Source organism: Crassostrea angulata, chromosome 3, assembly GCF_025612915.1.
Source record: "Crassostrea angulata isolate pt1a10 chromosome 3, ASM2561291v2, whole genome shotgun sequence".
Classification (NCBI taxonomy): domain Eukaryota; kingdom Metazoa; phylum Mollusca; class Bivalvia; order Ostreida; family Ostreidae; genus Magallana; species Magallana angulata.
In genome coordinates, this window is record NC_069113.1 from 52,949,544 (window position 1) to 52,966,692 (window position 17,149).

Below are 17,149 nucleotides of genomic sequence, written 5' to 3' on the forward strand. Positions count from 1 at the left end.
GTATGTGGTCATGTTTTTTTTTTACTTCAAAATTTTATTTTTCATTTAAAAAAATCGTCAACAACCTATAATGCCACCCTTTATTGTAACAATATTTGCTAAGGCTTATATAGAGAGCATAAGACGTCCCAACAACAAAAGATCACTGAAATGACAAGATATGAAGTAGATTAGACCTTAATTGTATTGTGTAGACTGATGAGAACAAAGTAGGCAGTTTTCACGATTTGTTGAGAAATCGAAGTAGGTGATCTCCGAAAACGGCCATACAGTCGATGTGGCATCTTCTGTGAGGAATACATCAATAATCAAAGCACAATGTAGCCATTCATATCGACAGATTAAACCAATCACGATTAATGAAAGCGAGTTTGTTCAAAAGTCCTGTTATATTAATTTTTCCTCCTTCAAAGATTTGTACATATTGATTTCAAACTCCAGTAAAAGGTTTGGAGAACAGAATCAACAATAAATATAAATCTGTTAACGGGATCAGGAAAAGCAAGCCGAGCATGAAGTACAAAGTTTCTTACCATCTTTTATGATAAAAGCTTATTTCCCATGGAAGTGCCTGAAAAGTTAGAAAACAGTAGACACGTATAGATTTCGTCGCTTATTGTGAATGAATTCCAAAGGCTGTTATTAACTTAATGAAAGACTGATAATTGCATATTATATCCTTGCTTGATTAACTATAAAATTCCTTAATCCTCGACTACAAATTCATAAGATTTTCTAAATTTCTAACACCTTTGTAAGTACGTGTAGAGACATCATTAGCGTGTTAATTGGCACCTTCAGAAAACCCGCCAAGGCTTTTTGCTACAATCGCTAGAAGGATTAGTATAAGGAAGATACGGATTTGACCTTGACATTATGCAAGTGGATACTTGGTCAAGGTCGACGATCTTTTGCCAATTTTTTTTACATGACAACCACCCAGTCAGAAAGAAACCGGGAAACGAACACTTTCAAACACGAACAGTTTTACAAGCAGTAAAAATACATTGTATATGTGAATACAAGTATACACTAGATTTTAGATTGTAGCTTACTGATATAAATTTACTTTATATTAACGAGCAAAAAAAAAAAAATATTTGAAATGATTTGATAACACGGTTAACACGAGTTGTTGGATTTGAACTTGTAATACACAATTTTGATACAGTATACTAGTAATCATAATTCTCATTCACTTTGTTCCAATCTCCCCAACAATTTCATTTTCCGGGCAAACAACAGATGCATAAGTACGGTTTATGTCCATCGAAAATCTTGCTTAGATAGACCCCCTCAGTACATACAAACGATAAATCCGATGTAAAGCCTTTACATCATCAAGGTTGTATTTATCGAGGAGGCGATTGTTATTATTGGTTTCAATTTTGTTGGTTGTTTTTAAAATATGTATTAAAAATGAGGTAAAAAAAATGTTAGATATCAAAATAAGAGAATCTTGGCGAATGTATATACCGTCTACTCTGCAGGAAACGTTTGTACAAATAACGCCTGATTAACATGTAGAGTCAAACGAATAAACTTTCGGCTGACGACAGCATAATTACGATTCTTGCCGAATACATTCTAAACGTCTGAGTTCTTTGCTTCCACACCTTAGATGCAACTGTCAATGCACCTATCGATATATGTTTCTTATATTTGAGGTATGAACACCACATTGATCCGTATGGATTCTAATTCGGATATATCCTTTCAAAACTGTTAAAATATCGGAAAAAATCGTAAATATTTGTTAAAGGGGCTGAATAAACTTTTAAAGTAAAAAAAAGTGTCCACTTGAACCTCCTTGAAAAGAAAAGCTTCGTTAAGGTAAATAGAGGTATATTCCAATTAATTCTTAATTTAGATAGAGTTTTTTTCTTCTTCAAAACTACAGTTTATGAGTGATAAACAATATTTGAAATTTTATGATTGATTTTGTTAATTTTCTTCACCAGTAAGCCTCCTTCAACATAGAACATAACAGTTACAATCATGTTACAGGCGTCTGTTTACCAAAAAAAAAAAAAACCCCAGTTACAATCATGTAACAGGTGTCTGTTTACCAAAGAAAAAACCCAGTTAAAATCATGTTACAGGGGTCATTTTACCATAGAATAAAACAGTTACAATCATGTTACAGGCGTCTGTTTACCAAAGAACAAAACAGTTACAATCATGTTACAGGGGTATGTTTACCAAAGAACAAAACAGTTACAATTATGTTACAGGTATCTGTTTACCAAAGAACAAAACATTTACAATCCTGTTACAGGCGTCTGTTTACCAAAGAACAAAACAGTTACAATCATGTTACAGGGGTCTGTTTTCCAAAGAACAAAACAGTTACAATCATGTTTCAGGCGTCTGTTTACCAAAGAACAAAACAGTTACAATCATGTTACAGGCGTCTGTTTACCAAAGAAAAAACCCAGTTACAATCATGTTACATACGAGTAAGTCTTTTTTCCATAGAACGGAACAATTGGTAGCTTGCCATAGGTGTCTCTTTACCAAAGAACAGGACAGCTGTTATAGTGTCACATGTATATGTTTACCATAAAACGGATCAATTGATATATTGTAACATGTATCTGTGATTTATAGAAAAACCAGTTGATATTATGTAACTATACCTTTTATTAGAGATGTAAAATGGAAGAGTTGATATTGTGTAAGCTGTGTCTATTCATCATAGAACAAAAACATGTTTTCGAGTCGCAGGTGTTTGTTTATAGTAGACGGAACAGTTAATATTGCGTCACATGTGCATGTTTATTATAGAACGGAACGGTTGATGTTGTGTAACATGTGTCTGTGTTTGATAGAACGGAACAGTTGTTTTGTGTCACAAATGTCTTTTTGAAATTGAAAGAGTATTTTCCTGTATTCAGGAGGCCCGATGCCTTATGATATAATATGCATGAGTAGTTGCAACATGCTTAGACTCTTTGTAAAAGATGAGATCTAAGAGGGTACTTGGAAAATTTCGAGTCAATTCTGGTAACGTATTTATTTTTATAAAAGTGAACGTTCATTACTCAGTAGATAGCGACCTTTATTATATTTTTGCATTAACAACTTTGCAATTAACAAAAAAAACATGATTTATTCGAGTAGACTTTATGCACAAACAGAAGTAGATCCATCGTCGCAAGCCACGGGTTTTGTGTCCTGTGTAAATAGAATGACACAAAACCCGTGGCTTGCGACGTTGAAGGAGCAGGCCAACAAAAATTAATTCTGAATCTGTCTTATTTTCACAATACAATTTATTATCTTTCTTACCGTCGACTCCTTTCATTATCGACAAATTTATATTATGGTTTTTCTGACACACCAGATAACAACACAAAAATGTGTTATATATGGTAAATTAATTTTTTCTTTCAAAACATTGATTCATCTATTGACTTAGAGTCAGGTGAAAATCATCAATTATTCCTATTGAATATTCATGACCACATTTGTCCAAATAAACAAATTTGTCATCCATGGAAATGTCCTTTGATTCCACGCAATATGCATTTTTGATTCCCATGAGGATTTTTTTCCCATTTGGCGTTTTATGAGGCGTTCAGTTTTGATATAACAAGAACCATAAGTTCGGCCATTAATAAATGAGTACAAGTAAAAATTTAACCTAAATTACGGTCTGTCCATTTATAAATGTTACAGCAGGCGGTTCATTAATTTGTTTCGTGGGACATTCTAGGAGAGTCACCGATCAATTCAATCGATGATTTAAGCGACCCTCGGAAGGTAACACAATAAGCAGGTAGCTATCAGTCATCCATCGTCCTCTGGACCGCCAACAGGTAAGTACCTATACCTTTTGTTCTCGCTATCTGTCGCTCTTCATTACTACATCACTGTGAAAATTATAGCAAATATAATTTAACGATGTTGTTTTGGGGTTTTTTTTCTTCAATTTTTTATATCGGTATTTTTAATTCATAGTACAGCTGTATTAAAATGATTGAAAGCAAAAAAAAATTGACATTTTTTAAGAACAGACATATTTATAAATTATATTTATATATATTTTATCATTTTACACATTCCAAGTGAACTCAACATGTTACAATCTTTGAGAACACTGGGTTAACCAAGAGGTTCTCAAATATGTTTCCATTATTATTGCGTGCTGACATTTTGATGGCATCGGAAGATGCTTATATTGCACGCAAAAAACCAAAAGTTTTCTACTTTGATTTTCTCTTTTGGGTTCACCGTCTAATCACAGTAGTTTCTTAACTTTGTAGATACAGTCTAAAAAGTATCGTCATAACCAATTAGACTAAACCCTTGTTTATCCAGCTAAAATTCCTCAAATGGTTCTCTCCATCATAAATGCATCGAATAAATAATTATACCTCATACTCTCATCCTATATGGAATTTCATTTCACGAATTACAAGTATCTTTGGAAGAAAGTCTCGTGTAAATCATCACCCCTGAGTGTAAGCACTACAAACCCTGTTACTCCCCCTCCCCATCACCCCCCCCCCAAAAAAAAAATACCGATAATGCTACAAGATTAATATTTACCCCCCCCCCCCCCCCCAAATAAGCAAGAAATAACAGCAACTATGTGAGAACGCAATTTTTTTCTACGAAGTAGTGAAATAGCGCGCGTTTCACGCTCCATTGTTTGTACAACTAGATTACGGAGAGATACAATGGAAAGTTCTCTGTTTGTCATCGGGGAAAACATCAGAATAATTTTTCATGCCATCGATTTTGGTTTAACAGCTTTTTTGATTAAATGGATGCTATGGGGCTACGTTTACTTAGAAGTTAAACATCGGTGGAAATCGGGTCACTTTGACACATTGGTCGTTAATCTTTAACACAGAACATGAAATTGAAATGTTAGAATATCAATTCTTAAAAAAACTAAAAACAAAAAGTAGACCTTAAAAGAAAAATAAATTATCCAAAAAAAACCCCAAAAAACCGAGAAAGTTCATGGAGCGTCACAAATTTGACATGACCTTGAACTTGACCGCGTTCAAGTTACATATATATAGTACATCATTCGTTGTCTTAGCTCTATGCATCATCATACTCGTATACTGTACCAAGAATGCCCGTATTTTTAATCTTGAGAACCACTTCCATGTTAATGTCTGCATAAATAAATATTTCTAAATATTTTTAAAAACTTGGAGAGGATGTAAAACAAAACCATCATATCTTTTTAGTTTTAAATTAAGTACACTTAAAGGACATGTGTTTACATTCTGTGTAACAAATGTGTTTGATACCAACATAAAAATTATTCAGTCCATTGTTTTGGTCTTTTGCGAACATACATTCTCATATTAAAAATTTACGTCAACAGTCTTCTCTGTGTTCCGACACTTTATGTTCAGGTAACTAATTATAAATCAAATTAAATTAAATTATAAATATAAGAGGAATGTTTGGAATAAGGCCGAGGCATTAAACATGATCAAGCTATTTTCTACATAGTTGTAGCAAAGCCCTAGATTTATTTTTTTTCTAACAAAGTTCGGGGTTACACAGACGTAAGTTTTTATTTCATTCAGGTGATATTTTTCCTTTCTTAATTAGATTCTGATATTTTTTAACCCATGATTTAAAAATCCCGCGAATAACTGATTATTTTTTTGTAACAAAGCAAGTGATTGGTCATATTGAGTAACTCAATCAGTTTGTTTCAAGATCTCTTCGATAGAAGTAATTTTTAAACATTTTTTTGTAGCAAAGGTTGTGATTCGTTGGCATGTGAAATGTATTATTTACATTCTACTGTGTTTTTCCATTAAATTCTGTGATCTTCAAATGCCTCTAAATCGTAGTCAAAGGTCAAATTGACGAGTTTTATTATGACGTCACAAACGTTAAACGCTGTAAACTGCAACATCACAAGCGAAAATCAAAGTTCACGCTTGTGGCTGTTACGGTGGCTCTTCCATTAATATTAACTTACCCTTAGGATAAGATAGGAATTTTAAGGTATGAATCACATTTGCAGACAAGGCAAGAAGTTACAAAAAGGAAATATAAGCATAAAATCATGATTTTTTGAAGTATACACTCTCATAACTGCAGCGGTGTGTGCATACAAATTTTCATAACGCGCTAACGCGCGTTACTCAATTTGTATGCACACACCGCTGCAGTTATGAGAGTGTATACTTCAAAAAATCATGATTCAATGCTATAATACATGCATAACAAGCCCATGATAAGCCAAAGTTTGTTTTTTTTCTTTTGTTGCAATTCTAATGGTAGGCTTGGCAGACATGTCAATCCATTGGGTTGGGGGGGGGGGGTATACTACATGTATATCCTCAATTTCACTGCTCATTCCCTTATTTTCAATTCAATTTTTAACATGGTCCAGGGGAAGGCACTCCATGTTTATTCATTTTTTTGTCTGTAAATTACAAAATCATTGCTGCGCCAAAAAGATGGGGAGGGGGGGGGGGAGGGGGGGGGGAGGAGGGGGCAGCCCCCCTCCCGGCCCCCCAGATGCTACATGTTTGTTACAAATTCCCTGATCAATCAGAAGTAGTTTTAAAACAAAGCTAATGCAGGATTATTTTTTACAGAATTTGTGACTAATTTACTTTGACAGAACTTATGGCTATATTGTTCGAAAATCATTTTGCGTGTGCTTTGAAGTTAATAGTGATGAGCTGAAAGTAAGTTCAATGCAATAGTGTTTGTTATAAGGTCTCTGATTTGATGCGAGTGTTGTTCCTTTGTAATTTATTCATCTGGAACGTGTTTTACATGTAAAATGTGCCTGATAGAACATAGATATAAAAAAAATTGGTATATAACCAGTTCAATATTCAGAAATATCGTTTTATATATTTATTTCATCGAAGTTGCTATTGATAAATATGAAAACCATTAACAGAACCCATTGCCAACCAAGGTTAACTAACATAAATGCACAAAGAAACGGCTTAAATTCATCAATGAACCCAAACTTATTTACATGAAAACAATCATTTGATGAAAACACATAAAAGGGCACAATGACAAGTCATTTATGGAATCAAACAGCGGCACAAATTACCAGTACTTATTTGACATTGTTCTTACTGTTTGATGGTTGTTTAACGGCCGGACTTTTCTGTCTGGGCAGACATTTTACTGGTGTTTTATGTGGATCAAACCCCCTTCCCTTCCTTGTAGAGCCTGACCCCGATAAAATGTGCTTATTAATAAAAATCAATCAGCATTTCCAGGTTCATGCGGTCTTTTATGAGCTGCTTCTGTACGGAGTGATTGGTGCGCTAATGTAACAACACACGCCATATTGTAATGGCGTCCCGGAGGCAAAGGACAGTCGCCCGCGCAGTCACACACAATGCGGTGCAAAAACAAACTTCTTTTTCTATTTTCGTAATAATAGCAGTAATGATACAGCCATAACTTAGGACTGATAAAGATGATGATGGTGATGATGATGAGATTTATGGCTAGGATATTTAAATATCACCTCAGATAAGGGCGATAAATCGGGGGAATTACACGGCGATTAAGTTTTCATAAAAACTTCAAAAGATATGAATTCGGTCTATTGTTGGAGATTCTTCCTGAAAGTGACGCCTCATTAATACATATAACAAGTATTTAAACATCAAATCGTCACAGGTTTTTTGCACTTTAGTTCTTTCTTGCTTCGAGGCCGAGATCTTTAGATTAATTTGTTAATTAATTTTTACAAAAAAAAGAAAGCTTTAAATTGACAAAAGAAACCAACTGACAATATAAATACATTTTTATTTTGGGTAAGCAAAATTAATCATAGAAACTATAGTCGCTAGAAATATAAACTTTTATTTAAATTATACTATCTAATTAAGCTATTAACGTTTATTTTATAAAAATGCTAATTATCCCTTTTTATTGCAGATCAACATGAAAAGAATATTTCTATAACAAACCAGGCGATGGAAATAGATGTAATCTGACCAAATACCAGCCCTGGCGAACCTCCCCTCTTTGTATGATGGGAAAGTTGGATAGGTTCGACATAGTGTTTGAAAACCCAGACGGTGTCTGCGTATCCGGAAACCCCCTCAGTGGTTCCGTTATTTTGGAACTTTCTGGAAAATTGAAAATTTGTGGTAGGTAAATTATATCTATCGATCAATCCAAATTAAATTACATAGATATTACTTGTGGAAACATCAAGTTTACCATAACCATTTGCCATTTGGAATAGTTCATCAATTTACATGTAAATGTACATATTTGGCAAAATCAATAACCGAGAAGTTTAAAGCTCCTTAAAAGGCATTTGTTAAAGGAGAGTTTGTTTTCCAATCTGTGAGGTCCGCAACAAATCCACCAGGAGTGAAATATCGGTAGTGTAAAAGTAAACACAAAAGCTTAAATCTAAGATATACTATACTTATACTTAAGGTTGATACCATTTTTTATTAAAAACAATACTAATTATGCACGTTTTGCAGTATCTTTGATTTGTCGGCATATTGTACTAATTCCCTGATCAATAGGTGTCGTTAATTAAGCATGCCAGTGGCTTCGCTACAGAACTATTTAAATGAAGTAAGGAAGCAAAGAGCACATTGATACATATGCTCCATTACTTTATAGCTGCAATGATATTCAATATTCCCTCTTCGCAATATTTACTCGATAATGTGTAAAAATTAAATATTCATGTCTCTAGACCTCGGATGCACGTACTGGGTTTACAATAATCTATACTCGGAGAGGATTTGTTAACTTTAGTTGGATAAACCAACCTTTAATTTAGCCAGTGTTTAGTGTTAGTGCTACGATTAAATAGCATTCGGTAAATAGAGATATTAAGATTAAATACATTCCTACTGTTTACAAGATTTATGGCTACATTAGTGAAATGTTTCAGTCTCAAGGAGTGGTCTTCATCATGTAAAAAATATCACAAAATCTTTTATTCCAAAACTTCAATAGCTTAATACTTAAAAGTTTTCATTAGCCGTTACGTTACTGAAACGGATATAATGTTTAAAAAATGGATAGTTGAAGAATGACAAGCATTTATAAATTTGATCGTATCTCGTGTTCTGTTGTAAAACATTCCGCTAATTTCTGGTCCATGAGATATTGTACCCAAGGGCATGCCCATGATTACATATCAATGATATCTGGATTTTATGAAAGAAGAACATGTCCATGCTAACCAATCGATAATATTTCAATTGGTCTTTATTGTATGATATATTAGTGCATGTCCATGGGAACGAATCCATGATATCTGGACTTTATGATCCACTATATGATTATATAGTTCAACGTATTATGAAGTGGATATTTCCCAATGGTAAAACAAAATTGCACTCATTTATTAATCAATATTTATTTCCATGGCAAATATATAGGTGCATGATTTTCTTTCAATATTGAACTAAAGCTACTCTCTCTGAGAGACAGGAAAACTATCTATTATTAATAGACTTTGTGTTTCCTGATTATCCATGTAAAAACTGTTTTATTGCTATTTACGGCAATAATAAATGATAAATATATATCTTTTTTATATTTTGAGTTGTTTCTACTTGTTACAGAGTTGTTGCTCCGTTTCCATGGTTACGCCAGTGTGTGCTGGGTGGAGCGACAGTCCAGTGGTCACGGTAAGAACAAGAGGGCCGTGGCCAAGCACTACTCCAGCGACGAGATCTACTTCGACCACACCGTAAACGTCATCGGTAAGTCAACATAAAATCAAAGTCCTGCAATTGTCATCAGCAGCAAGAGCCTTTTTTAAAGGAGACAATCAATTTTAATCTTAGTCTCACATGTCCACTATATAATCCTTTTGGTAAAATGAAAGATAAAAAGTGTGCATGCTAAATTTTATGAACTTTGATACTAGAGTGTTTGTAGGTTTTAAATCCCCTTATTGGCTAAATAATGTTATTCTATGCATGATAAACCATAGATCAGAGTGATAGGTTGTACATGTATTCATTTACTTTTCCTCAGGGAATAATGGCAGGGATATACAGGTCCTCGCGGCTGGGCACCACTCCCTCCCATTCGAGTTCCACCTCCCTGCCGATTGTCCTACGTCATACGAAGGCTCCATTGGTCGCGTGCGTTACTACGTTTCCGCTAAAATCCGGAAGTTATACGAAATCGAACACACCACAATGAAACTATTCACTGTGATTCATCACCTTGACCTGAACAACGACCTACGTTTGCTGGTATAAGTTATCATTATTGGTTAATCATATCTATTGTCTTAAGGATGCTCGACACACCAATGCATTATTTGATGGATCGATGAAGAATAATTTTTGAGAAATGATTATATAAAAATGACACCTATATCGGCTTCCAATTATTTTATATGAATTTTTTTGTATTTTTTATAGAAACCGGGAACATCGTTTTAGCTGCGAACAGGATATCTTAGAGCTAAAAATTTGTTATCAATTAATGCACAATACAATTATCTATAAATACATATCAAAGATGGCCATACAAACTTTTAATATTTTTAAAAAAAAAATTATAAAAATATAAAACAAAAATATTAGATATTTTTTAAATCTATGGATAAAAACTGCAAATAAACTGTTTCTCGCAATAAACAATTGCTGTACAATCATATTTCAACAAGAAATTGGAACGAAATAGTGAAATTAAAGAAAAACTGGAAAATCTTACAACTGAACCGATCCCGATTGTAATTAAACTAATCCCGAACAAAATCACATAAAGTTAGAATGTATCACAATTTTGCAAAAATTTCAGAATGTTAAACTCTAAAATGGTTTGGTCATTTACTGACTTTATAATTCATATCAGTTACTCAGAATAAACTGCAGAATTTTAGTAAAATTTTAAAATAATTCTAATCGGGATCAGTTTTTTTTTCAATCAGGGATCGGTCCAAATTTGATAAATAACAATTTTCCTAAAACTTCGCATCTTCGTTTCAATTTCTTTGTAAAATATCATTGTTTAGTACTTTAACTATATGTGACTATATGCTATTCTTTAAATTTTATCCATAGATTAAAGAGAAATTTTGATTTTCAGAAATATTTTTAAATAAAAAATTAAATACTTGACCCGGCAAACAATCTTTGCATGTATTTATTCATAATAATATTACACATCAATTGACACCAAGTTTTAAGCTCTAAAATACCCTGTTTGTCCTTAAAACAGTTAACGTTTTTCCTATTTCACTGAAAAAATACAACAACAAAAATCATATAAAATAACTGAAAGCCGATATTGATCTCCGTTTTGTGGAATCATATTTCAAAATGATTCTCCATCGATCCATCAAATAAAATTTTAGTGTGTCGAGGAAACTTAATATGAAAGCACTGCGATATTAAGAAGAAATGTAACACAAATTTCACATAAAAATGTGGTAATTTTACAGCAACCTGCGGAGGCAAGCAATGATATGACCCTGTGCTGCCTCTGTTGTAAGTCAGGACCAATCTCTGCCACGCTATATTTAGAAACAATAGGCTTTGTCCCGGGAGAGGGGATTCCCATCCACGTGGAGATTGAGAACAGAAGTGGAAGGAAAATTTCCGCGGCCAGTGTTACGTTACTCATGGTAAATTAATATGTTTTCCCGACACGATGTTTATTCCAAGAAAGCTTTAATACAGTGAAATGCATCATCTAATTCGTTTGCACTTTTGTCCTGTCATTCCAAAATGAAAGGTTTCTGTGACAGTTCTATGTTTGTTTCACTGGATTTTCTGATAATGACACATTGCTTATGAACACATTGTTTATTGATGTATGAAAGTTTACTCAGGGATTACGTGCTTTGGTTCTCTCAATTCGGACAATCTACGAATATTGGTCCCCACCACTAGAGATGTGTATAATCAATCGTCTACATTATTTTAAAATGTCGACGAGGAACAAAACCTGAATAAACATATTTTAGATTTCATATCAGTCGCGTTAGGTCTATGGGACTACTTCCCCAACCTACAGAGTCGTGGCCTTTTAGGTTTTATAAGTTTTACTCTTCTCCTAACGTAGGAGAAATCAATGAATTTTAACAATGCATATATATTTACGATGGCGATGTTTACTTTAATCTAATAAATTTATTAGAATGAAATTGATTTACTACTCAGACAAGATGTCAGTCATGATCTATAAAGAACAAAATAGAACCACCCAAACAGTCTTTTGTGTTAAATGTTTTTATGAAGTTGTTTCGTTTTATAAAGGTGGTACGATATAACACAAGTAAAAAGTCGAAGACACACACCAATCAAGTGGCGTCCCTGTGCAAGGACGAATGGAATGCTGGGAAGACGGAAATGTGGACGGGAGAGCGATTGATTATACCCTCCGTACCGCCCTCTTATCTCATCGGCTGTGATATCATCGAAATATCGTATGTTCTAGAGGTAGTATCAAACTCTAGACTTTATTATATAATATACCTGCCAATCATACTGTCCCAGTGTCGTTTTTCAGAGTTTTTGTTGCGTTATGGCTTGGTGAATTGATTTTAAACTTGCTGTTTAGCTTTATACTGTGAAACCAAAGACCATGTTTGAGTTTAATACTACTGATTGACGGATTGTGAAGAAATTAATCCTAAATAAAAATACATTCGTCTTCTTAAAAAAATCTAACAAAATTTTCTCGAAGGCTATTCTGCACATAAAACGGCAATCTGGGGTGTCGGTAGGAGAATTGTACTGCTTATGCAATACTTTTCTTATCATAAGCACGCTCTTTACAAACATTCGAATAGTTTTTGCTGACATCTTCAGTTCAGTTCTATTCATTAATCCTTACAGCTGAAGGTCCATCCCTCTGGCCCAGCGTTCACTCTACCGGTCAAAATGGAGGTGGTTGTGGGCACGAAACCCTTGAAGAACTCTACCAATAATTTTACCTACAGCGGGTCGGGAGTCTCGCTAATTTCACCAATTCACCGAACCAACGAACAACAGAACAAACGTAAGTTAAAGTAAAGAGTGCTTGTAATCCCCTTGCGCAGCTTGTTGTGAAGGGAATATAGCATCGCTGCTGAGCGTGTGTATGTATGTGTGTTAATTCAGCGTTGTAAGCAAAATTAAAAGGAAACCCTCGCATACATGTTTATCAAACTTCGTACACTTCATAAGCATGGTTAAAGGACAAACCCTATACATCTACAAGTAATTATATTGAATATTTATTAAAATATCGCTAAAATTACAACAATTAAATTGTATGGAAATTTTATGTACGACCTGACAATAAACATTTCCGGTTCGTGAAAGTGAACGTCTCAATTTACAACTTGATATTTTGTTTTAATTATTAAGGCCTTTTCAAGGTGAGAAACAAACGCTATTTTACTTATAGATATGAGGGGGGGGGGGGGAGGTAGAGGGATGTCCAAAGTGAAAAATTGAAGCGAAAAGGAGACTAGTTCATCCCTATTTAATAAAAAAAAATGCAGCCGTCTGATCCGGAACCAAATTTCGGGCTATATTTCCCGATTTACTTTGAGAATTTAAGAACATGTCCAAGATTCTAGATACAGAAGATACTTATAAAATTGTAATACTAAAGTTAAAACATTTGTGGTGTGTTTTCGCTAGTAAGGAGAAGAATTGCACAACTACCTAAATGTAACACCCCTCCCCCTCCCATGTATACACCAAGAGCGTACATGTGGATAGGAATAAACGAAACATGTTTATTCCTAGCGGTTTTAAGAAGATAAATGTTTTTCTTCTCAATTACGTGTATATTCCTGAATAATGCATTCCCCACTATATAACATTTCGCGAGGGATGCTCCTCTTTGCGGTGCCCTTGTTTACAACCGTTATTCTCCATTCATAAGGCGATTGCATGGAGAGGGATTTCTGTTTAGGTTGCCATTATTAGGCAACTGGTTAAGTAACTGGCACACTTTTTCAACTTTCATCACAACAATGTCATTTACATAAATATCTGATGCATTTTGATAATCTTTTTTTCAGCCCTAGCTATTTTAAAGTGGTTTGGGACACAAGCCTCATTAAAATTTATCGTCATCATATTTTCCAATAAATGAATAATGAACATCAACATCACGGCGTCTCGATGACTTTGAATTTCTGATGAGTTACATGGTTCTGGATATTTTCCTATTCATACCGCTTAGTAAAACACTTAACATATATAGTTAATGCACATTTATAATATTTCTTGTCGTTAGATAACCATTTTACAATATTAATTATTATTCTTTGCCAATTTGAGATAGATACCTATTAATTTTGATTAATGTTAACAAATTTAATTTAGTACTAGTATATAAAAAAAAGATTTTATTAATTCTCGGACACTTTGGGTTGAATATGAAATGCATGTACATGTAAAATAAACTGCATTTGTCTTTAGATGAATGGAAATTGTGATGACAGATATTTACAAATCTCTTCGCCTTATATGTAGATACGTCCCTTCTATCGCTGATCTTAGACATGATTTTTTGACAGTTTGTGTGACCTTCACGGAGAGTGTCCTTGGAAAGGTCACTGTCGATGACGACAGAGAATGTGACGACATTCCTCATGACATCACTTTCGCACCTGTGTATCCGTACCATTCTCTCTCCAACAAAACAGACAGTTTCCAGGTGAAAAGTTCGCCAAAGCCTGGGGACAATGGTTTCAAGAGATAGGACAGGCCTTGTCAATGTTTGTCTTCATATAAAGTGTTGAATTTGCCAAGACAGCATGAATTCTCGTATACCACAAGTGATACGTTGTATCTCTGCGCGTGCTTCACGGACACGTGACATTAGGGCACCTGACGTGATGACGTTCTGTCTGTTGATAGAGACGTTGGCTGTAGAACGGCTTTTTGGTGACGGTGGTGTGTATCGCTGTTTAGACAGTGAGAATGAGCGGGTTCTGGTGAATTACTGACGTTGGAAAGGATTGTGACGCTATGGAAACGCAGGAAACAGATTTACTTTGTAAATACTAGTAATCCAGGCAGATCCTAATCTTTATTTTTTATAAGTAACCATGAATACTATTAATAATTTTGCGTTGATGAATGTGATTTTGTACAATAAATTATATTACTTTTATCTATCTGCACTTTTACAACAATACAAAGACAACAGACATACATCACAAAGAAACGTCTCAGATGTGTTTACTACAAGTATAAATTAAAACACATCCAGTATTTCCCAGATTATTGCAGTTTTAATAGCAATAAACATCGCGTTCTGCATTCATATGTTCCCTGTGAACGTCTGACTCTCTTTGAGATGACAAAGGTTTCTGTAATAACTTTCAGGTATTGATCTGCTGCCAACACTGTGATGTATGGCCGTGTTACAAACTTTAATTTTACAAGCACACATATCTATTGTTCAAACTGTTTCATGGTATATTTATTTTGTCAAATGCACGTACTTTGGACTTAAAAGAAATATACTTTTGAAAAACCCAAATGTCATTAACCTAATGAAAAGTAACTCCTGCGTGTCGTGGCAAAACGCTTTCATGTTATACATGTATAAAACAACAATAGAACTCGAAAAAAAAAAATTAAAAATATCGTCGACAACGCTTGCTTTGTTTTAAGTTAATGTGATTTTAAACAAGAGGCCCAAGGACCTTAACGGTCACCTGAGGATTAAGCAACAACGTTAACGATTTATAGAATTGCAATTTAATAATTAAATAGTGTTGCATCATAAAGTGGTATAGGAGAATGTTGCTCGTTGACAAAATTCACAGAAAAATGAAGAATTCATAAAATGATTGGTTCTGACATTCTCTTATCCATAATTGGAGTTGAATGTTTGGAAAACTTAAAATTATCCAAACTATTTATTTTATGAATCCTTAAGTTTTACATTTTAAATATTGAACTCCATTTAATAACAAAAGAACAGAGATTTATGGGATTCCTTATTAATATGACCTCGTTGGGCAGATTTCCAAACAAGAGGCCCATGGGCCACATCGCTCACCTGAGGAACAATAGGTATGATAAAATCAGCTTAATGGAGTCATAATACAAACAATCTGGACAATGTACAATAATACATGTAGATCCTGTATAAATAAAATCCATTTTCCCCCCTGGATATTCTTATGTTTATAATCATTAGTCCCTTTTCTAACAGGATGATTTTATAGTCATATCACATGTTGAGTATTGCATCCTCAAAAAGATCCCTTACAATTGTTTATATATGGGATATTAAGCTACAACAAACTCTGAACCTTCTTTTGAGGCCAAAGAATTGTCCTGGAGCCAAAGTCTTAACAATTATAAAGAATCATCTGGCTGATTAGTTTCTGAGAAGAAGATTTTAAAAGATTTACTCTATATATTCCTATGTAAAACTTTAACACCCCCCCCCCCCCAATGTGGGCTCACCCTGCCCCCAGGGATCATGTTTTCACAACTTTGAATCTACACTACCTGAGAATACTTCCACACAAGTTTCAGCTTTCCTGGCTGATTAGTTTCTGAGAAGAAGATTTTTAAATATTTACTCTACATATTCCTATGTAAAACTTCGACCCCCGATTGTGCCCCACCCTACCCCCAGGGATCATGATTTTCACAACTTTGAATCTACACTGCCTGAGGATGCTTCCACACGAGTTTCAGCTTTCCTGGCTGAATAGTTTCTGAGAAGAAGAATTTTAAAGATTTACTCTACATATTCCTATGTAAAACTTCGACCCTCCATTGTGCCCCACCCTACCCCCAGGGATCATGATTTTCACAACTTTGAATCTGCACTACCTGAGGATGCTTCCACATAAGTTTCAGCTTTCCTGGCTGATTAGTTTCTGAGAAGAAGATTTTAAAGATTTACTCTATGTATATATATAAATTCCTATGTAAAACTTCGACCCCCCATTGTGGCCCCACCCTACCCCTGGGGGTCATGATATTCGCAACTTTGAATCTACACAACCTGAGGATGCTTCCACATAAGTTTCAGATTTCCTTGCTGATTAGTTTCTGAGAAGAAGGTTTTTAAAGATTTACTCTATATATTCCTATGTAAAACTTCGACCACCCCATTGTGGCCCCACCCTACCCCCAGGGATCAAGATTTTCACAACTTTGAATCTGCACTACCTGAGGATGCCTTCACACAAGTTTCAGCTTTCCTGGCT

At 34.4% G+C, this 17,149-nt stretch overlaps 1 protein-coding gene across 1 annotated transcript; it reads left to right on the top strand.

Moving 5' to 3' along the window:
- Nucleotides 1-3,657: 3,657 nt before the first annotated feature.
- LOC128177242 (arrestin domain-containing protein 3-like) lies at nucleotides 3,658-15,371 on the top strand. The gene is made up of 8 exons (XM_052843879.1): nucleotides 3,658-3,821; nucleotides 7,906-8,120; nucleotides 9,570-9,710; nucleotides 9,988-10,211; nucleotides 11,408-11,590; nucleotides 12,225-12,407; nucleotides 12,807-12,969; nucleotides 14,486-15,371. The coding sequence occupies exons 2-8, from the start codon at nucleotides 8,000-8,002 to the stop codon at nucleotides 14,668-14,670; spliced, it is 1,200 nt and encodes a 399-aa protein (XP_052699839.1). The 5' UTR covers nucleotides 3,658-3,821; nucleotides 7,906-7,999; the 3' UTR covers nucleotides 14,671-15,371.
- The last annotated feature ends 1,778 nt before the right edge of the window (nucleotides 15,372-17,149 follow it).